We start from the raw sequence: 24008 nt of genomic DNA, 5'->3' as shown, positions 1-24008 counted from the left end.
TTATTATTTATAGCAACAATTCTGATTGGTAAAAAACAAATACAAATACAAATACATTTTACATACAGCAACGTACAAGCACATAAAGAGTGTTACATTAATGCTTTTGTTTTTGCTTTTCAATGCCCTTATTGAATTTCGCATTTCTTCCGACGAGTGTAGTTTGTTTTCTAACTGCATTTGCAATTCAAAATGTTTTTGTTTTTTTGGTATTCTCAAAATTCAAATTTCATTTATTACTACTAAATTTAAATTTGTTGTTGTTGTTTTGTTTACTTAATGTACCGCTAATGTGCGCGTACGCGCTTTCGTGTATATAAATTTGTATGTATTTTTGTATTTTTTTGTGTATGTATGCGTTATGTTCTATATAATATGTATGTAAGTATGTACAATTTTAACGGCTACGCTTAATATTGATTTGGTATATGCTTGACAAGATTCTCACGTTTGCTTCGTTTCTTTGTTTTCTCTCAGTTTCACTACCCACTTCCTCCTACTAACACATCCGTTTTGCTGTTACTGCTATTTATGACTTTTTTCAACTTTTTTCAGCAATTTATTCTTTACCGCGCTATTTTTTGATTCTTTGTCTACTTTACGTTATGTGTTGTTGTTGTATTCTACTACGGTGAAATGCGTTGCAATATTTGCTTTAGTGGTTATTTCGTTACTTTCTGCGCTATTTGCATGTCTGCTGGTTATTGTTGTTTTAACTTTTGTGATTTGTATTTGTGTGTGGGTGTGTGTGTTGTAGTTATTGTTTTCATTTTCAATTTACATGTGTTTACTTGTTATTTGTTTCTTGCTTAATTTTTGCTGGACATTTGATGACCACAATAATTTTTCGAGCCTAAACCTAAATTATATAGCTATGTATATATATGTAAATATAGTTGTTTATATGTATGTATGCTTGTATATTCAGTTAAACTTAATTTTTAACCATCATCCATAGAATTATACCACAATCGCTTAACTTTAATTGTTGATTTTAGTTTTTTTTTATATTATAAATATACATATACATACATATGTATGTGTATATATTATTAAATTTATTTATTTATGAAATGATATTGACATTTGAGTAAAGTGTACTGTGTCGTCCATGTATGCTATGTGCTTGCAACCATCTCCCACCTTCCCAACCAGTTGACGTTGCGATAGGCAACTAACAGCATTTGTCTCATATTCATGCATGCACATGCACATTTCTGTACATTTCTTAATTTCTTGATTTGTATTTTTGTGTTTATGTTTTGTTTGATTTATTGGTGATGGTGATTTCTCATTGCGGCGGGGAGTTATTGGCTCAACATAAACATTTCTTACTTCTCAATTACAATTCACAACATTTCCTATACTAAAAAACTATTTTTTTGTTTTTGTTTTTGCTTTAGTGCTAATTTTTTTGTTATTTTCTTATTGGTTACTTGTTTGCTTGTATGAAAGTGTTTACAATTTAAGCCAAATCAAAAACAGTCAACATGAAATGAGCAAAAATCATATACAAAACTTATATAGACGATCACAATTAAATAACTAACGCACACTGGGCTGCAGTGCACAGCACCTTTTTTTTGTTTTTGTTTTGAGTCCTTTTACATGCGCCTTCATCGTTCGTTACTTGCCATTATATATTATCGTTGTTATTGTTGCTGCAGTTATTGATGTTCCATTGAGTGTTTAACGTTTAACGGTGTGCGAAACATGGCTTTGTAGTCACCCTGCATCATGTACTGCCGCTTTGGAGTTCAGTTGAGTTGAGTTGATTTGAATTCGGTTGAGTTGCTGCTGCGTTGGTAACTTCTATTTTGTAATATTACTGTGATTACATGAGCTCATAATGCCCTCATGCCCTTTTAACACACATCGGCTTCTCCTCATATAATTTATATACAATACAATTTAAATCACAACAAAACTATTGCATATTCATATTCGTAAACGATAAGACACACAGAAATTACGAACATACAATATATACTTATATATGTATATATATCTTATTTTTTCATTTTTTTTTAGTTTTGCACCATTTCTTTGTTAGTTTTTTTTTCATTTACTTGCTTATGTTTCTTTTTTTATGTATATAATTTAAATTTTATGTTATTATGTTCACCTATTTTTACGTCACAGTATAAAAAAGAATTTACAACTAATTTCTATTTTATTATTATTTGCTGAATATATATTATATCACTAGATTCATTATTACTCAATAAATTGATTAGTTATGATTCCAATTCATCGCTCTCTTTCTATAACTGTACTGTATAATTAATTAACGTGTAGATGAAACGTAAAACGTAAGAAACAAGAAGAAAGAAAAAAAATACAAAAACAAAAAAAATATATATAAATTTGAGTTATCGTTTTATATTAAAATTATTATTGACTAATTTACTTAGTGAGGTTTAACTAGTCGCCTGGATGCTCGGGGCAGGATCGATTCACCTCGAACCATCGATCGATGCAGCTGCAAGTGAGTAACGCTTATTAGTGGAGAGTTTCAAGTTTGCAAAATGAGTGTAGACTTACCCTTTATGATAAATACATAAGCACGGCAATCGTGCAATAATATCACCGGGATTCAAATCTTCTAAGCAAATTACACATTCGCCCTTGGCATCGGATAATACATCCTCTGAAAGCAATGAGAAGAGAAATCGAATGAGTGGAGGTCTTTGGAATTAAATAAAAGTAAAATAGGTAAAATGGCATACATACGTATGTATGTAATTGAATACAATTTATGAGAGGTGAAATTAATGCGAGAGTAAATTAAATATAATCTATGAAAAAATAAATACCAACAGCCTCGGATGAGAGACCCTCCTTTTTATGACTACCATGGCAAACGCATTTAGCATAACGATTTAAAGGCATGCACCTGGAATGTCCGGTCCCTTAATTGGAAAGGTGCTGCTGCCCAGCTGGTTGATGTCCTCGTTAGAGTGAAGGCTGACATCACCGCCGTCCAAGAAATGCGATGGACGGGACAAGGACTGAGGCGAGTAGATCTTGTGGCATTTACTACAGTGGCCATATAAAGGAGCACAAATTCGGTGTAAGATTCGTGGTGGGAAAGAGACACCGTCGCCAAGTAGCCCGGTGGATGAACGTCTAGCCGCAATCCGCATCAAAGCGAGTTTCTTCAACAGATCGCCTCGACGGAAGGACGATGTGACCAAAGATGCCTTATATGAGCGTTTGGAGCGGACCTATGAACCCGCTTTGGACCCGCTCCGCCATGTCAAAATCGTACTTGGCAACTTTAACGCCAGTGTGGGCAAAGAAGGTATCTTTGGCACAACGGTTGGTAACTTCAGCCTGCACCATGATGAAACATCCCCAAATGAGTTGAGACTGATTGACCTCGCCGGGCATGAAAATTTGGTTATCAGCAGTACTAGATTCCAGCATAGCAAAATTCATCAAGTTACCTGGCCGTCTCGGATTGAAAACCCACCAACCAGATCGATCATGTTGTGATAGACGGAAGACACATCTCCAGTGTTTTAGACATGGGTACGCTCCGGTCCTAACATCGACTATCTTGTTACAGCCAAGTATTCCGAGAGTTGAAGAGGGAAGCGTCAATAAAAAGAGGCCGCAATGCGTGAGTACGAAGAGCTTGACAAGGTCGGCAATATATTTCTGGAAAATTCTACGAAGAGATGCGGCGACTAACAGAAGGTTTCACGACCGGAGCATACTCTTGTAGAACCCCTAGAGCTGATTTAGTGACTGATGCTCAGTGCATACTAAAATTATGGAGATGCATGTTAGACGATTGGACCTTACCAATCTGGCATTAGGCTTGGAAGAACTTGAAAGACCGTAAAAATTTGGTATTCCCGCAAAACTAATACGGCTGTGTAAACTGACGTTGAGCAATACCAAAAACTCCGCCAGGATCGGGAGGGACCCTGCGAGCCGTTCGACACCAAACGAGGTTTCAGACTAGGCGACTTCCTATCGTGCGACTTCTTCAATCTGGAGAAAATAATACGAGCTGCAGTACTTAATCGAGCAGGTACAATCTTTTTTTGAGAGTATAACTGCTGGCTGCTGATATTATTGGCCTCAACAACCGCGCCGTTAGTTCTGCTTTCTCCAGACTGGACGAGGGCAAGAGGAAATATCTCCTATCATCAAACAAGCAGTCGTCGCGCTCGCGACTTGGCTTCCACGTCACTGTTGACAATCCTAACTTCGAAGTTGTAGATAATTTCGTCTATCTTGGAACCAGTATTAACACCAACAGCAGCGTCAGCCTCCAAATCCAACGGTGCTACTTCGGACTGGGTAGGCAATTGAGAAGTAAAGTCCTCTCTCGACGAACAAAGACCAAACTCTACAAGTCCCTCATCTTTCCCGTTCTGCTATATGGTGCAGAGGCATGGATGAGCACAACATCTGATCTGTCAGCGTTACGAGTCTTCAAGAGAAAGGTTCTGTGGAAGATTTATGGTCCTTTGCGCATTGGTAACGGCGAATATCGCATTCGATGGAACGATGAGCTGTATGAGTTATACGACGACATTGACATAGTTCAGCGAATCAAGAGACAGCCGCTGCACTGGGAGGAAAGTTATATCGAAAATGAATGAAAACAACAAAAAACCCCAAATTTCACCGCTAGCGATTCGGAGCACCTAATGGAACTGGAGGAAATCCCAATCCGATTCTATATTTTTTCACAAAAAATTATTTCTTATTTCTTATTATTCTTCTTTTGACAAATAACTGAAAATTCAAAACAATTCAAAACAAAAATCAGCTGTTACTTAAGCACTGCTTAAGTCTCCCATTTTCAGTACTTAAGCATAACTTAAGTATGAACTGTGAAATACTATTTTTCCGCTTTATCTTAAGCACATACTACTTAAGTATGGACTGTGAAACCGGGCATTAATGTATTATTTGAAACTCGGCCTGGGATATATTTTTAGTTAATAGTCGCTAATGCAAACAAAGTAAGAAATACTTCACATTTTCTTTTTCACAATTTCTATTAATAATACCACCAATCGTATGAGTGGTATTGCACTGTTTGATTCAGTTACGAAGGAACGACGATGCGTATACGTGTTTTTCTTTATATCAAATGTAGCAAAATGGAGGAACGATCATCCAGAAGTTATTTTTGGTTTACGAAGTTTATTATTAAGTGACGTCATTTGCTCTTTAAGAAGCTGCTCATTTGTCGAAACTGCAGATATCGGACCACTATAACACATAGCTGCCATACAAACTGAATGATCGGAATCAAGTTCTTGTATGGAAAACTTTTACACTTGGCAAGATATATTCACGAAATTTGGTATAGATTATTTTCTAAGGCAGAAATGTAATCTCCGAAGAAATTGTTCAGATCGGTTAACTATAGCATATAGCTGCCATACAAACTGAACGATCGGACTCAAGTTCTTGTATGGAAAACTTTCACATTTGACAAGATATATTCACGAAATTTGGTATAGATTATTTTCTAAGGCAGCAATGTAATCTCCGAAGAAATTGTTCAGATCGGTTAACTATAGCATATAGCTGCCATACAAACTGAACGATCGGACTCAAGTTCTTGTATGGAAAACTTTCACATTTGACAAGATATATTCACGAAATTTGGTATAGATTATTTTCTAAGGCAGCAATGTAATCTCCGAAGAAATTGTTCAGATCGGTTAACTATAGCATATAGCTGCCATACAAACTGAACACATAGTTACTAACAGAAATGCACCTGTGAAGGGTATTTAGCTTCGGTGCAACCGAAGTTAACGTTTTTTCTTGTTTTTGTATGAATTTATTTCATTAGACTGCTTGATTAGTCTCCAAAGGGTCAAATTGTATCTAGCGAAAATTAAATAAGTAGTTTTCTTAAAAGTACGCCTATGCCTCAAGGTGATCGCAGCGCGCATGTAATAAACAAGGTCGCATAAATCAGCTCATCTCTTGGCGCTGTATTATAACCGTTATTTACGTTTTATTGATTTTCTGCTAATTTTCACACTTAAAACAGAATTCGTTCGATATGTTTGTATAAATGTAAATATGTAAAGAGTCGTCGGAGACGCTGTAGAATAGTGTAATTAAATAAATAATTGCTTTGAATATTTGCCACATAAGATTGAATAGTGAGTGCTTGTTAACTATAAATTACTCCAACAACTACATATTTCGTTAATATAATGAATATGTATTGCTGAAAGTTGTTTCATTCGTGTAATAGAATTTTTCACAATTTGCATAAATTAAAGTTACAGTAAATAAATAATTAAAAATACATATATTTTATGCAAGTTGTTGCTGCTGTTTTTTTAATGTCATGTGCAGTCATGATTTTTTAATTTTTTAATTAAATTACGCGACTTGTAAGCGCACATTTTAATAACAGCATTTTAATGGCCGATAATCTTGTTTTCACTCTTTGTTTTTGTTGTTTTGTTTGTGTTGTTTTTCGTAATTATTTCACTCACCATTGTATGACAGTCGCGGCTTGGTGAGGCACATAACTAAATGGCATTCAATATCGTCGGGCAACACAAATTTGTTACATACTGGACACTTAATACCTGGAAGTACAGAGAAAGAACGGAAAACGGTGAGCGTCACACATTTATAAATATGTAAAATGTATTTGAAGAAATGTTAGTTAGTGTATATGGATTATTACGTAAATGCTATCTATTGGCGATGACTAATCGCTGGGAATGCAGCGGAAAAGCGACGAATGCACTAGCTGCACTGCACACGGGAAGCCATCAACTATGTGATTGTTGAGCCAAATGTTCACGCAGACTTCACGCTGGTTTGATGGAGTTAAACTGCACACACATACATACATACATGAACGAATAAATACAAACATGCATTTGTGGTAAGAGTTAATTTTACAATTGCGCTTTGAACTTATTTAAAGGTCATGCGCGTTTATATGTGGTATAGTACTAAGCGATTTATATTAATATGTTCTACATACCGTTATTAGCATTAATTTTCTTAATAAAGCAATATTTACGCTGCGGGTATGTATGTGTATCTTGCTGGTTAACATAAGTTGTGAGAAGTAGTATTTTTTTTAGGTTAGGTTAAGTTCCATACACGAGAGTCACCCGGTTAAGCGCATTATGCATGTTTGTCTGATCAGCAGGCATTTTTTTTTCACGACGCAGTTAAAATTTCTTTATTAAAACCCATGGCTAGCGTAAAGATATGTTAGCCACGCGCAACACTCTAAATATCTATGCGAATGGCTCGAAAATGGACGCTGGAGTTGGTGCGGGAATGTACTGTCCAGAGTTAGGCCTTTTAAGTTACCAGACCACTGCAGTATATTTCAAGCCGAGGTCTTTGCTATTTCGAAAGCAGCGTAGTTGGCTTCTAATGTACCTGCAGGCAATGCCAGACTCAACATCTACGTAGACAGCCAAGTAACAAACAAGGCAGTAATCTCGTTTCGCATATCGGCCAGAAGTGTCTTGGGAAGCAAAGCAGCAGTTGAAAGTGTTGTCAGAAGTCAGCAAATTCACTGCTACTGGGTGCCAGGCCACAAAGGCATCGAGGGCAATGAAATAGTGTACGGCTAACGTCTGAAAGCGCAATCAACATTGGAAAACCCATGCATTGACTATACAACGATCTCGACAGAAGCATGGTAGAGAAAATCAAAACCCGATGGAACGAGCTACCTGCGTGCAAAACTGCAAAAGTCTTGTGCAAAACGGTAGATCGGAAGCACACACAATTCTTATTGGTACTCGATAAAAGAGACTGTAGGAACATGATGGGAATACTAACTGGTCACTGGTGGCGACACACGAACGCAGAATGAGACTGACAGATCGAGAAGACTGCAGGAAATGTCTAGAGCGAGGCACCAGGAAAATAATGAAGCATCTCTTGTGCACTTGTTCCGCATTGACAAGGCTACGCTGTAAGCATCTGGGGTCCCCACGGTATGATACACTAGATGAGGTATTGATAGTGAGACTGCAGAGTCTGTTAAAATTAGTGTCAAGAACAGGCATCCTAAAGTATGGCTACTTCTCTAGAACCTAGAAACTGAACTCCATCTGGTATCGCAAAGAACCAAAACTGTTCTATGGTTGGCTTAATAAAGTAAGATTATTCGAACTTGTCCCGGAAATAAGTATTATTGCGGAGCTCCTCATTACTTTGTGCGGGATTATCCAAAATTAAAAAATCAGGGTTCATTCGTAAGTTAACAGTTTCTCAAGGTAACGCCGAAAGGGTGCTGGTAGGAACATCCTCAGAGAAATCTTAACTGTATAGTTCTATGAATCGGGAATATAAAAAGTAGGGACAAAAGAGATTATAGAATAAATACGACTTCCGCAGTTAAACGAAAACATTAATTATAAACGTAAACAATAAAAATCGCTAACTGCAAATCTGAACAAAACAAAATGTGTTTTTTTATTTGACTCCAACGAGCATGACATTGAAATAAACGATATATTATCAAAATTGTTTAGAGGGATTAATCGATACTCAAGATAACAAGTGCGAGTGCGCAAATTCCAGAAATATTGCATGAATCGTAAGAGTTTAAGAAGTGAGATTAGATTTATTTGTTGACAGCGTAGTTTCAAAAGGGTCTATTCGTTGAATAATTTCCTGCGCTCTTTGGAGGCTTACAAAAGCTCGGCGCTTTCCTTTGAAGTTCTCGGAGGAGTTCTAATAAATGCTTAGCTAAGAGTGGGTGAAAAAACTATTACAAATCAATAGATCGTATGAGTAGTTTTCTTAGGAGATCACATATGTACATTCCTTAGTGAGTTAGATACTTGACTATACATTTTTTCTCATAGAACCAAAGTTAGACTCAACAAAGTGAGAAAGGAAAGAAAGGAGAGTGATATCAACCGATACCTACGACAGCCGGATGGTCCTTAACAACGTCTGAATGCAGTGAAACACAGATGAGGAAGCCAACATGTCAGAACACTGCAATTCTGAATACGGCAGGGTGCCTCCTGATGTCTGCCATCGAACGCTTGCACAGTAAGGCCCTTATGCTCCCAGTTAAGGAGCATAATGAACTACTTTCAAAGCAGTTTCCGCTGAGGTGCTTTCGCAGAAATCGTTTCATCAAACACCTAGTTGGAGCGGAACCGTTTCCTAGAAGCATCAAGAGGTCCCTTCTCAACTACGTCGACGACATAAAACAATACGCCGACCAGACTTCGGACGCAAAAAACTTCAGATATGCACTGACCGCCATTAATACCTTCACCGACTTCCCCTCAGTGAATGGCGTACTTGGAGTCAAATCACCACCCATTGCAGGCGAAGAGCTCCAGTTGACGCGAGAATCAAGTGTGACCCTTGCGCAGCTTTGTTCTGGAGACTATAGCAGGTTAAACTCCTACTTATCCAGAATAGACCCTGACATATCAAATATATGTTCAGCGTGCAATGAGTCCTCGCATGGCACAAGCTACCTCTTTGCATGTCCTGCTAACCCCTGCACATCTGACACCCTTATCCCTTTGGTTCGACCCCGTCGAAATAGCACGCTTCCTGTGGAACTTATCTAATCCTTACTATCCTAACGGGGATTATTTACCCATTACAACAACAACCGATTTTACGGTTCCTGAATTGAGAAGACTTATATACGGCCAAAGACTGTTCCTTCGATGACCTAATTCTGTGTGGATCGGTAATTAACAAATAACAAATGAAGTCCGAAATAGTCCTGATTAACCGACTACATGTTGTAACCCCTCGAGGTTACTGATCAAGAGATGATCTGGAAACAGTTTCAAACTCCAATCTTATGTAATTTATGTTGCTGTTGTAGCGGGAGAAAATATCTCTGATGTAATTTGGGGGATTGCTGCCGAGTTGACAGTTCGCGGCAGGATAAAAATCCGAGTCCGTTGCGATTACATGGAGCCGACTGCCTTGCGAGGGGTATGTACTTAATTTTTCATATATACGATATAGACACCGTTTCAGGGTTTCATCAACGTGGCACGTGCAATATGAACGAAAGTTCATTATACGTTTTGTGGTACTTCACATAGTTGTTTAATGAATTGTGAAATCACAACGTCGACTTAAGTGCTTGTATTTATTTTTGCAATAAAGTTTCGGGCAAAATATTTACACAAGACTTTTGTTAAGTCATTTATGTTTGTATGCAAATGCGATAAAATGTTATCTGTATGATTAAGTGGTCACGAAGACCGAAAGTTCTCTGGTTCTATATGCAATTGCCTAAAATAAATGAATGCGTAATATGCTAGGCCGACATTTCCCCCCCTGGTTTGGCCGTTTCTCACTCACAGCACGTTCTTATCAAAAGCGCTTGACATATGCTTTGTTTCTCGCTGCTTATCGCTTTACGATCGATTCAAAACACTTTTTTTATTGCGCCGATGAGGAGAAGAAAGTGCAAACACTCAAGCAAATGAACGGCAAAGAGTGCTCTATAACTATTTATAGACATTAATTGCGATCTGTTCTAGAAAATAATTAGCGCTTATAAACATGAAATAAATTTACATATATACATACATATACATATACTATATATATATAGTATATATGTATGTATATAGGTGCATATAAATAATAATATCGCATTAGAATGTGCCATTATTTTGACCGCCTAATCGGCTGGCGCACAATCGATACGATACCATATAGCGGTCATTTGCACTTGCCCCTGCAGCGCTTGGCCGATTACGGTGTTTTGCCTTCGCGACGACTGTTTATTGCTATTGATCGTTATTTCGAACCATAGTATGTTGGGGCTTAAGTACATATGTATGTAGGTATTGACCATTATATTTAGACGGGCGTGTTTATAGCTATTTATATGTGTACGTATTTTTGTGTGAGGGTGTGTGTGTTTTTATGAATAAACAGGTGCATAGGTATACAAAAAGTCATTAAGTAAGTCGTCAAACAATTTTTTAGATTCTCGTTTGCTCTTTGGCTGCACTTTTAATTGCGTACTTGCAGTTGTCCGATTACGGTCTACTTACTGTACATTTCAACTGTGTTTTCGACTTTTTCGTGCTTATATTTTGATTCACTAATGTTTTTGTTTTTATTTTATGGTTTTGCTCTTTCTTTTTCGCTTATTTCTAGATTATTTCTTAGATTTTCTTTTTCATTTATTTTTTTTTTATAGTTTTTTTTTTATTTTTTTATACATATATATTTTTTTATATATATTAGATCGGAAGAGCACATTTTATTTTCAGATTTTTATTTAATTGTAGTTTTGTTTAAAAATATATTTTTATTATTTTATGTGTTTAAATTGTTATGAGTATTTCTTAGATTGTTTCTTAGATTTTCTTTTTTTTTTCTTTTTTATATATATTCTTTTTTTTATTTTTTTTTTTTAATTTCATTTTATTTTCAGATTTTTATTTAATTGTAGTTTTGTTTAAAAAATATTTTTCCATTATTTGTAAGTGTTTAAATTGTTATGAGTATTTCTTAGATTGTTTCTTAGATTTTCTTTTTTATTTATTTATTTATTTTTTTCTTTTTTATATATACTTTTTTTATATATATTTTTGTATCTTATTTTATTTTCAGATTTTTATTTAATTGTAGTTTTGTTTAAAAATTTAAAATTTTTATGAGTAATTATTTTTCGATTGTCTTTCTATCTAGGTGTATGATTATGTATTTTTTTTAATACTCTTGCAACCAGTTGCTGCAGAGTTACTTAATGAAACTTGGTAGACAAATTTCTCGGCATCGTAAGACTCTTGGTATTGCAGATGGGCGTCATCGGACTACTGCCACACTCACAAAACGCCTTTAAGCGGTTACATGGGTTTACGGAAATCAAAAAATCGAATTTTTTTATTACCTTCTTAAATTCTACAACACCTCTAGAATATCTACTTTTCAAGTTGATCCGTGTAATAGTTTTGGAGATGCAGCCTTGAGAACTTGTGCGCTCGAGGCTTGCTAGGCTAAGTCGCCGTCTTTAAACGCGTTTTTCTCGAAACTGTGTTTTTATATCGGTTGGGAAGATTTCTCGAGCACTAGCGATCTAAATGAAATTTTACACAATTCTTAAAGACTTGGTTTTTTCACTGAAATTTTAATTTTCTCTCATAAAAATGTCTTCCATAAATCCAATTTTCAGTTTTTTTTTTCCTTCGTCCAAATTCTAAGTTAAGATTTTAACTAAAACACGTATTTTTTCCACTTTAGATGATCCTGTAAGGAGTTAATCTGCCAACGCGGGCGCATCTTTTTTCCGATATTTAAAATATTTTTTTCCAAAAATTTTAGAATTTCTTTGTTAATAGCGTATGTTTGTAACAATAACAAATTCTAATAAAACATTTCACTTTTTATATGAGAAAAAAATTGTTGAAAAAAACCGTTTTTTACCCGAGGAAGCTCATGGTACCCCTTAAGCACCAAAAAAACATGAAGAACTGAAGTTTGGCACAGATAATCGCAGTAAGAAAGGGCGCCGAGGGCTAAAAAATTTGAAAGTGGGCGTGGGTAGCACCCCTACCGACACTGTAAAAATTGATGAAATCGGCAGATAACCCCATCCACTCCCCATATAACGGTACTGTTAAAGACTACTAAAACAATGAGCCATTTTTGGTAAAATCCCATATCGCGGGACCCGCCCGACCAATTTCAACCAAATTTGGTTTGTAACATTCTTCTCAATTTCCTATTTAATAGTGCGAAAATGTGCGAAATTGGACTGCAACTCCTTTCCTTTCCAGTAAACAAATCAAAAAGCAACTTATGTAACAGGATACAACTTTCCACGAATATTCGGTACACCTCAGTTGAGCATTGCGATTTTTGCAATAGATAAAATTATCGAACAAAGAATTTGTCTCAAATTTTGTATTTCTAACCAAATTTAGTGTGCGGGACGAGAGGTCTTTCAAGACATGCCTCTTTCTGGGCGAGCTTTGACCTTTTCAACTGATGAAAATATGAAAAAAGTGAGAATATGGTGCTTGAAAATTGTCAGGCAAGTGTTAGAGAAATGGCAAGAGAGTTCGACATCTCTCGCGAGTCCGTTGGAATGATTTTGGCAGATATTTTGTGAATGAAACGAGTTCTTGCTCGACTCGTCCCAATATAGCTGATTATTTTTTGCAAAAAGAGTACCATAGTACAGTAAACAGGTCTTTTTGGACATGCTTGATGGTGCGAATTCCGATTCCACATTCATGGAGAGCATTATAACTGCCGAAAAGACATGTGTGTATGATTTTGACATGCAAACAAGTCAACAATCATCGGAATGGAACCCGTTTTCAGTCAATCGAAGAGATAAAACAAAATTCGCTGAAGGAGCTAAAGGCCATCCCAAAAGTGTTTATGAAAGTGTTTCAGGGACTGGAAAAATAAGTGTATTACAACTGGTTGGGATTACTTTGAAGACGACAAAATAAATATTCATGAATGATTAAATATTTTGCATTTTATTTTAAATTTCCGGGTACTTATTGTTTTCGTTTATATTAATAATAAATGTCGTTTTGTTATATGCACAAAGTGTGCTATTTCTCTATCCATAACTGAATTCTATATTTCTTTTGTTTGCTTTCCCTTATATATTTCTTAATTTATTTATTTCCTTAATTTTTAATATTTATTTTATTATTATTACTCTATGTTAATTTTTTTTTTCATTCCACATACTTAGGAATATTCGCATTTATTTATTTCTTTAATTTCAAATTTATTTTTTTTTTTATATTTTTTATACGTTATTTGTATGGCTTACATACATATGTACATACATTTGCATTTATTTGGTGGCTTTTTTATTACTTAGCGCCATAACTTACCAACATATTTGCTCGTGGTCCTCGGGTATTCGCCGTGCACATTGTTCGGATTGCCGAAAACCTGACCCATGTTGATTGTTTGTTATTATTTTTGTTTTTGTGATTTTTGTTTTGTCGCTTTTTGCAGCGCCTCTTCGCTTATTGTTAAATAAATAAACTTTTTTTGTTTTCTAGAAATTTTCTTTCACAATAAATGTCTGCTTACAGAGTCTTTGCTGCGCTTTACACTTGTTTTTTTATCCGGCAAAAAATTATTGTCTCTCCTTACTGCCTTTGTTTGTTCTTTGTCTCAACGACTGTAGGTGCTACGTGCGCGAAAAAAATATTATTAGAGCGGTGAAAAAATTTACACATGCTTACGAATTCACACACACATATACATATTTATATTGTTTGTTTGTATGTATGTTTGTTAGCAGAAAGAAATATAACTCGTTCATGGCCGCCGTGGCTATATGAGCTTTGCGATCACTCGAAATAAATACGCAATTCTACGCCGACTGCGCCACGCCCCCTAGCACCTCGCAGCACCAGCTCTTAAGTGGTAAAGGAATGATTACCAACGCACATACACATACATATGTATATTTGCTGCTAATAACTGATCGATGCGCAGCTACACCGCGTACAAGTCGTCAGCTGTGCTTTGCGACCCGGCCAATTTTAATCCTTCACATCGCACTCGCCTTATCTTATGCAAACACTTCGCCGCGTATATAGTAACACATGTGGGAAAACACAATCGGCCGCACACACATACACACCTGAGCCGGGCGCACACTCATACAGGAGACATACTTATGTAAGGCGTTGAATAAACAAACCGAAATAGTCGAGCGCGGCGACAAAGGCGGAGGTGGCTGGTGCACCAGGGTGTTATTGGTCGAACAGACGGACGGAAGGTGTACATGGGCACACGGTCGTATGCGTGTATGGAGAGACATGCGCTGCAAATATTGCAGTCAGCACACACAGTGAATAAGTCACTAGCTGACTGCCTGACTGGTGCGCCAAACTCCGTCGCAGCGTCACGCTACGCCGAAAGCGAAAGCTCTGTTGGTGCTTGGAACGCTTGTACATGTATTACTATTCTATATGTACATACATATGTAATTGTAATGTATGTTTGTGTGTCGGCACTCAACCCTACCCGGTTGTGCTTTGTTCTGTCAGCGTTCAAGTGAATGATTGGCCTTTTCATTATTGTTTCTGTTGTTGTTGCCTTATAATTGCATGACTGCGTTATAGCGAACGAACGCCTTGGCTATCTTCCTGTTTAGTCGCTGCCGTTCAACGCTCCCGAAAAAACACACAATAATAATGCGTTTCAATGGTGCGAGTGCCAAGAGTGAGCTGTTTTGTGGACGCGTTTCCCGGAAGATTCTACGTCGCGCGTGTGTGTAGCGGTGCAGCGACCGCCGCTACGGAGCAATTGTGTAATGGAGTGAGCACATCGCCATAATCACTCTGCTGTCACCGGTGGCGCGGTAGGTCAAGCACCAAAAACGAAACAACAACAACAACTAAAAACGGAGTAAAAACTAATGCTTTCAAGCGACGAATGACGTGCAATCGCAACGTTTACGTCAAAGTGTCGGCGAGCATTGCACTAAATTAGGAAATTGAATTCAAGTTTTTCTTTTCGCCGCAAATAACACGATGTAAATATGTATGTGTGTGTGCATATATATGCATTTGTAAGCAAGCAGCACTTGCATTTACGCACAATTAACGAATTCACAATTGCGTAGATCTGTTTTCTATTCTCGCTACGTCAAAACACAACACAGAAACAGTGTGTGTATAAAACAAAAACACGTTAAAAGTTCACTTTTCAATTTGTTAAAATCCGCTGTGAAAAATCGAATTTTTCGTACTCGAATATTCGCTGATCAACTCGGCATGTAGCAACTGACTGACTGCCAACTGACTATTTGCGGTGACTACAGCTGTCATGAGTGTGCTGCTGCCAGCTGCGCTGCTGCTGACGCGGACGGACGTCGGACCTGTTTGACTGGCTGGCTGACTGGCTGCTCGCTTGCTGGTCTGGTTGTATAGCCGGCACCGTATACGTATTTCTCCTTCGCGACACACTACTAATTGAGACACACACTAGTGAGCGCCTACGTGCCTGCTCCGCGCGCCCCTCAGAAGTTTGTTCTTCGCTAGCTAGCCACCCTTGCGTCTAGTACGAGCGCTCGTGTACACGCATCACCGCGAAACACTCGACAAATCAAAAAATCAGCAGCGCTGCGATTGTCTGTCTACATCGTTAGGTACATATATATACAATACATATGCAATTATATTTATATTATTATTATAAATATATATAAGTGTATTTAAATATTTGTGAGCATTTCCACCAATTTGGTTTACTGTTACGAGTTATCTGCTGTGTATCGGTGAGTTGCACAGTGGGACGAAATATGAGATTTTAATGAAAGCACTATATACATATGTCTCAAAAAGTGGGGACTAGTTCGTGTATAAACGGACAAATGGACAGATAGATAGACTTGGCTAAATCGACTCAGACTGTCACGCGGATCATTTATATAGTAGCTAACTTCCAGTAGTGACTCTAACCTTCACAGGCAAATCCAGACTATTTTAAGACATCTCTTAAGTCTGGATTTTATATGAAATTTCGGAAATGAACTGGCTGATTAGCTTGCCAGCTCTGTAGCATCCATCAACATGGTAGGCTCGACACCTTTCATTGCGCTTGGTACCCACACCATAAAGGAGCTGCTCCGCAATGATGAAGCAGGGGGTAGGGAGAGGCATTGGCAACAACTCCCAGGCATGCGCCATGCAAAGTTACTAATGGGTGGTTACAACCTCAAAAAGTTTAAATATGTAATCAATTTCCCAAGGTAAAATCTCAGGCTACTTGTCGCCTTCTACACTTGCAAGCTCAAGAAGAACTTACTTAACATGGCCTAGCTTCTTGTGCAAATTGCTGGTTCTGCGACTTGGAGTCTGAAACACCAAAATACCTGCTAATGAACTGAACAGCAGTCTGTAGGCGTAGGATTAAGGCAGTTGGATCCATGTTTGCCAAAAGGGATCACATCGACTCAGTAGCACCTAGCAGTATATCGGAACTCATCAATTTGCTGGGGCTAGTTGAGACGTTGTGAGTTAGGATAGGGCACAAAAGACCCAAGGTCGCGGTGCAATGCTCATTCACTAATCTAATCTAATCTACATACATGAAATTTAAAATGTGTTCGAAATAATGCGCGCAAAATAGTCGCCGGAACCAGAGTAGATTGATTCCGGTTTTAAGCGGAAACGGATGAAAAAGGTTACCAGGAAGTAATTTCAGAGACAGAGCGAGTCTGTGAGTGCGAAAGAGACGGTAAAAGGCTTTAATTGGATTCCCTTTGGCTAAGAGGTTATAGCCTATTCATCAATCAATTAATATAATATCCGTTCTAGGCTTAAAGTTAGGTTAGTAAAAGTGAGCAATACAACGTAAGCATTTTTTAAATATATATAGAGATGATATGAGAGGTCAATTGAGCATCCGGGGTACTGACACGGAGTGAAAATTTGACGAAATTATTTAAGACCCTAACTTCCGGAACTTCTTTAGACCTATTTTTGAAATTTTTTATTTAGTAATAAAGCGGTATCTATAGCGGACTTTCTACTTTAACCTTTGTATACAACTTTTTTAGGTTCCAAACCAAGGTTTCTGTATTTCTTTAACCCAAGAGTTGTTTCGCTGTCGCTTGTCGTCCATAGTTAGTACGAACTGATGGATATCAATCAGTATTTTGGTGTTTAGTGATTGTTGTTGTAGGTCATAAAATATTAACCAAATTATTTTGAGGAGAGTCAATAGACCCAGTGTTGATCTAGTTAAGATCTGGAATTTCTTAGTTTTAGTTTTATCATGGATCGAGTTGAAAACACTTAAACCGGTTTATATAACTGATAAACACAAATATGCTTTTAAAATGGGTCACATGGGAATATGATAAGACGCTCTCCTGTCAAATATTGATTTGAACACATTTAATTTTACATGAACCCAAAGTCTTAAGACACGTTTCTGTCACTGTATATGTGTGCAACAACAAAAGTGATTTTCGAAGTGTGTATACATAAATGAGTTGGAGTTTTTTCCGATTAAAGCCCATAGAAAAAATTAAATAAAATACAAATGTATGCATTATTGAGGTAATAAACGACGTTAAGAAGCACAACACACGATCACAACTTTTATAAGCGACCAGCGAGACCAACGGAGCGCTGCTCTGTAAAGTTTACGATTTACACACAGCGCAAAGTGGATATTATATTAAATACATACATACATATGTATGTACATGTGCACTACAACAGTCACCAGCTGAGCCAACAAGAGACCCACGGACTTGCCAATCAGATACTATACACACACAATCAAGCCAACAAAATAATCACTTCAGATTGCTGTGCTGCTGCTGTCGCCGTCGACGTCGCCTTTGCCTTTCATTTACTCCATCCGCCATACTGACGCTGCGAAGTTAAGGCAGCCGTCAGTGCTCACAGCTCACTTGTGGCCACCACTTAGTAAATCAATTTACCTATCGGGCCGAGAATCTATGTACTATATATTAACTTCTTTTTTTTTGTTAATTTCTGCCGTTAATTATAAGCACTTGCAGTCAACAGCTTTAACTCCAATATTTGTACGCATATAGGCACATAAGCACATAACTCGGGCTTTTAATTTTATCACTAGATCAATTAATTACACTGCTCGATGCTGCTCTTTTATTCGCCCACCACACATAATTCCTTTAATGTATTAATGTTTTTGCTAGCACTTTACGCTAAAGCTCTTTACTCGTTTGCTGCAAACACTTATGTTTGTATACATGTTTTTATGTATATGCGCTGTCTGCCATGCATGTTCATTTCACTTTTATTTAAACTTATTAATACCAATGCGAATAGTGTAGCTTAGCGGCGACGAAATCAGTGACCAGCTCAACACCTATTTGGATTATGTATGGTTCTTTATATTTGCAAAGCTTGTCAAATCGCTAGACGAAGTATCTGCTCGTAGTCGGTATACTCGCATTGAGAAGTAGTACACTGCTATTCTATTTATTCCTGTATTCGTTGTTGCTCGCCGTATGTCGATTGACTGCTGTTACCTTCTTCCTGCTTTTCGCACTACTCGGCTGGTGGGCTACCTACTGTCTAATAGCACACACGCAAGGGGGTCGTAAATGATTTGACGGCGTTGCCAGCTGCTCCGCATCATATTACAATGGATCTTTGGAAAGGTTCTCTAATTTATCTTATCAGCTGCTCGCAAAGAGCAAACAATTTGAATTATTTTCCACTTAGTATTTATTTTCTTCTTATTTTAATCATGTAACTTATCTGCCAAATAAATATTTGTATAATTGTGTGTGTATAGTAATTTTCCAACAGCGGCGACAAATAGTAAAATTAAATATATTTAATTTGCTTCTTGTTGAATTAAGATAAGAAAGGTACTTGTCCAAGAACAACATATATAATGCGTTGAGGAAATTAAAAATTCAAGTAGTTGTAACTCCTTTGATTGAAGTTAATCATGATTGATCTCATCGAAATGGAGAGCATACTTCATTATGTAAAGTCTTATGACACAAAAGTGAACCAAGTATAATTTAAGAGGTTATATTCACATGTGAATATCAAAAAATCGAAAATTGCTTTTGCATGTAAATCGAATGTACATACATACAACTGTATGTATATTTTTGTATTTATAAGTAGAAGTGTATAGTAATAATAGATTTGGGTTTCTGGGATGGAGATAGTTTTAAGCAGATTCTCCTGAAAATCGGCTACGGAATCCAATAGCCCATTATGATTAGTTTTGAAAAAATGCTTGATTCCCTTGATTCCGTAGCTGTTTTTCAGGAGGTCCTCCAAAAAAAGTAGTACTTTAAATTTTTGAAATGCATATTACCTTGATTTAGTTATAAAATAAAAGGACTATTAAAAAATGCTTTCTTTCTGACTTGGATACAACCACTTAATTAACAAGACAATATTGACAACAACGCGAAATAAAGGAATATTACTCCAGGAATAGTTTATACTATAGCAACAACAGTAACCGAAATTTGTTTTGATCTTTTGAAATAATTTCGAGGCCTGATGCCGAGTTAACAGCTCTTCGCTGGATAAAAATACTGGTCCGTTTTGGTTACGTAGAGCCGACTGACGTGTGAACACACAATTGATTAATCATTAATTGGCTTGACGAATTGAAGAAGAATATATTGCACACGAAACGTAATAGTTTTATTAACAAATACACTTGCAAGACAATAACGACACTTTATTGCAATGAGTTACCACTTATTATAAACGTACAAAAATAATGAGAATTATAGAAGTTAAATATTAATTTTTCGAATTTTTCTACAGAAAAACCATTTAGGAATCTCCGCAGCACAAATTTATATATTTCTGTTTTAGTTAGAAAATGCATTCTTTATAAAATCATTAGTCATCACTCAACCTAACTCTAGACGGCACCAGATATATAATTAGTCATTTACATACCTATAGTTGTTTTACCGTAATATGTTGTAAGTAGTGATAAAGGAAATTCACTTACCATTAAATGACCAAATGTGCGATGGTAGCGATGTAGCTGTGTAGACGCGACCAATACCGCTCGCGCCACTAGATGAGGATGCCGCCAATGCAATGCTCTCCACAAAATTTGTGCCCGTTGCAGAAACATCCTGTAGATCTTCAAAGTTGAGTGTATGAGAATGTGGTGCACTCACCATGCCACGACCACTATTGCCGCCACCGTTACCGCCATTCAGCATCAGTGAGTTATCGTGAAATGAGCTACTACTGACCGGAACACTAACACGAATACTACCTGAACCCATAACATCACCACCAAGTGGATAATGCGGATGTTGCAAATAATTGGTGGCAACTGAAGAATGCGCTTGTGAGGTTACACCAAATGCATTGCTACTTGGCGTCGTACCGACAGCTGGATGTGTATGCGGTCCACCAGCGACACAACCTGCATTTGAGTTGCCATGTTGTTGATTGTGAATATCCGGCACTGAACTCAAACTACGTGCACGCTGTCTATCGATGCTTGAACTCTGGACATGATGTTGTACCTGTAGGCTGGGCAATGTACGCAACAAGTTAAAGCCTTGACCACCATCTGCGCTGCTATTGCTGGCAACTTGTGCAGCGTCCGTCCCAGTTGAGCTGCTGGAAAAGGTACGCGAACGTGGGCTTTGGCCGCTGGCTGTCGGTGTACTTGCCTTAGCGCCCATTCGTTGGGTTTCACTTTTGTTCTTCACGAATTGGTGTAATGGCGAGCAGTGTGATTTTCGCTTGAAACAAGATATATATTCGACTGGCGATTTGTGCGATAGAAATTTATATTGTGGATACCGAAAAGGTTTTTAACGCCTCCAGTGCGTCATTAGAAATGTCAAATTATTCCATTTATAATCACTTATTCGCGAACCACAACAAACGCGTATGTTTGGGACAATCAGCAGCGAAGTTCTTTATTAAGAAAAATAGCATTAAACGCGATATGGCAAAAGACTTTGTTGGTTAGGATAATGACCTGTTTAGAAGGGTGGGCACAGAGTCGCTAACCGGCGTTGTTTACAGATTACTCAGATTCCAATAGAATGCGCTTTGACATCAAACAAAGGAAAGTAACTAACCTTTGTGTACGGTGTACGGTACCAATTGGTGTGAGTTTGATGGTGGCGTGCGTCTTGTCTCCTTGTCTGCCTAACTTAGTAACATGACATGTGTGCGTTCCTTGTTTGTTCTTGATTAGTTTTTTTTACTGCAACAAGACGAAATTGCTAGCGACAGCTATTGTCAACAATATCAAACTTTGATTGTTTTATCGAGAATTACAGGAGAGCCGTAGATTTTCCAACTCTTCAAAATAACCTATTTTTTGCCGAAAACAATTTGCCAATTTAATGATTATGAGTGCCCTCTTATGAGCTATCATTGACACCGCTGATGTGCTGTTGCCTCTTACACCACCGTCGCCTTCGTTTTTGTTGCTGTTCCACTGCTAGTTATTTCGCTAATTTGCTGACAGTCTGTTTTTCTGCTATGCGTTTTGTTGTTGAATATAGAATAACTTCTTTTTACTGGTCGTAATTCACGTTTTCACTAGCTTTGACATTTGCTTTTTAATTTTGTATGCGATTCGAGCTTTTTGTATTACTTTTTTTGTTTTTATTTTGCTTGAAATTTTTCAATTTATGGAGGAAACATTTGGTTAATTTACGAATTCTTTGTATTTTTGTAGCAAAATTTGACAGCGAGTCGACATTTTTCGGGAAAGATAAAAACGAAATTGACATTAACGGCGTTGCCAATTTGCGTTGTAATGTGAAATTCGCAAACAAAAGATTTGCAGTAAAATATTTATGATGTGCAAAGAATATAATTAATTGTTGATGAACATGAATGACATAAGCACTATTATGCTTATAGTTCATAATTAATTTTGTTGGCTTTTGGCTTGTATTCGCTTTATGTGTTCTTCGTGCACTTCCGCTTCGTATGGAAATTACAAAATATCACATCCGCCATGATCAGCCGGCCATTGTGAAAGTGGGCAGAAAAGGAAATGTGTAAATTTGCAGCGGATTTCCCATAGTGTATTGAAAATTTATTTAGAAATGTGAATTATTGTGAAATGAAGTGAAAATATTGCATATATTTAATTAAACGAATTTATTTGAAATAAGTATATAAAGTATTTCAAGGAAATATGTATAACTTAGTTGCTTCGGTAATTTATGTAGGAGTTCTCAACTGAGTAAGTTTTTATCATAGAATTTCCTGCTAACGAGCGTTTTATCCATAAAACGACGAAAATATTTCTGTATAATAATTTAATACTTCCGCTAACACACTTTTAAGCCAACGTCATTGCGTCTAAGTTTCTTGCTATCGTTCCCAAAGCAAAAGGCTCCATATAACCTAAAAAATTTATATAAAAGTGCATAAAGCTGTTTTTGCGGGCGTTGTAGCAGCAATTAACTTAATCCAAATGGTTTTGGAAAATATTGTTTGTTTGATTCCGCATTCACGGATATACATAACTCCATAATAGCCCATTTACCTGAGGAGCGAAAGATTATTAGACCTTGGGCAATTTTACAAAACCACTGCAACCGAAACTTATTCTCAAAGTATTTATAATAAGGTTTTGTTCGAGAAAAAGTTTCTTGCTCTGTGTATTATACATTAATATGTATACGAGTATATGGTACACACATATAACTGATAATATAATACAAACACATTACCGTTCCCACAACAGTCGGGTCAACGTAACCGGTATTGACTTTTATCCGACAGAGAACTATAAACTCGGCAGAGTTCTGCCACCACAACAACAATAAACACCTTTCTCCTCAAGAAAACTCAACGCTAATTTCTTAATTTTTCTTTTATTTCCTAAAAATTGCTTACAACATTAATTTCACTAAATTTTAGGATTGATTAAGAGAAAAAATGTCACTTAAATGCTGTCTTAAAGATAACAACAACTAATCGAAAGCAATCTTGTTTTGGAGGCTTGCTTCCAAATATTTAATATTATAAAAGTGGGAATAATAAAACACTATTCTCATAACCGAAATTATAGAATGCTAAATAATTGATTAGTAAAAATAAGGTGCACTAATATTGCAAATAAATTGTTTTTGTATTGCATAACAGTAAATAAATTGCAACTTAACGAAATTTCAGAATATAACTATAAGTATATTGACAAAGCACTTGTATTTTATATATGTATGTATGTGTACTATCAATTTAAAATATTACTGAAAACACCATTTGTTGTTCGTCATTTCACAAACGTTTGTACGCAACATTTTTTTTCTATTTCTACTGAAGGGACAAAATAATTGTTTTTTTCCGTTAGTTTCTAAAATTCCGAGCTTCTGTACGTACTTCATGTATATTTCAAGAATTAGTTATATAATATATATTTTTTAGCTTTATTGCAAATTAAAATTCATTTACTGTTTACATGTATGTATGCATGTATGTACATATTAGCATTAAGAAGCACGTTGGCGTGTAGAATATATTACCATCCGCCTTAAAAGTAAAATGAAT

The 24008-nt window shown here is 36.7% G+C and overlaps 1 protein-coding gene across 3 annotated transcripts; it reads right to left on the bottom strand.

The window, feature by feature from the left end:
• Nucleotides 1-131: 131 nt before the first annotated feature.
• On the bottom strand, nt 132-22194 carry LOC120776134 (E3 ubiquitin-protein ligase ZNRF1). Of its 3 annotated transcripts, XM_040106667.1 has the most exons (6): nt 21469-22193; nt 20473-21404; nt 6492-6587; nt 2545-2650; nt 2411-2482; nt 132-2275 (listed from the first exon to the last, which is right to left on the bottom strand). In XM_040106667.1, exons 2-5 carry the CDS (start codon nt 21164-21166, stop codon nt 2425-2427), a joined length of 954 nt encoding a protein of 317 aa, XP_039962601.1. In that variant the 5' UTR covers nt 21167-21404; nt 21469-22193; the 3' UTR covers nt 132-2275; nt 2411-2424. The 3 variants fall into 3 exon arrangements, with proteins under 3 accessions (XP_039962601.1, XP_039962602.1, XP_039962600.1); XM_040106668.1 differs by having other exon boundaries at nt 132-2270; nt 20473-22194; XM_040106666.1 differs by having other exon boundaries at nt 20473-22193.
• Nucleotides 22195-24008: the final 1814 nt, after the last annotated feature.

The sequence above is a fragment of the Bactrocera tryoni genome, chromosome 4 (assembly GCF_016617805.1).
Source record: "Bactrocera tryoni isolate S06 chromosome 4, CSIRO_BtryS06_freeze2, whole genome shotgun sequence".
NCBI lineage: Eukaryota > Metazoa > Arthropoda > Insecta > Diptera > Tephritidae > Bactrocera > Bactrocera tryoni.
Note: the sequence above shows the minus strand (reverse complement) of the source record. Positions and strands in the feature narration are given on the sequence as shown.

Coding starts and splice junctions, on each gene's coding strand:
- LOC120776134 (XM_040106668.1), bottom strand. CDS start 21,166: ATGGGCGCTAAGGCAAGTACACCGACAGCCAGCGGCCAAAGCCCACGT. Junction 6,588..20,472: donor GCACATTTGGTCATTTAATG/GTAAGTGAATTT, acceptor CTGTACTTCCAG/GTATTAAGTGTCCAGTATGT. Junction 2,483..2,544: donor TTATGTATTTATCATAAAGG/GTAAGTCTACAC, acceptor ACTCACTTGCAG/CTGCATCGATCGATGGTTCG.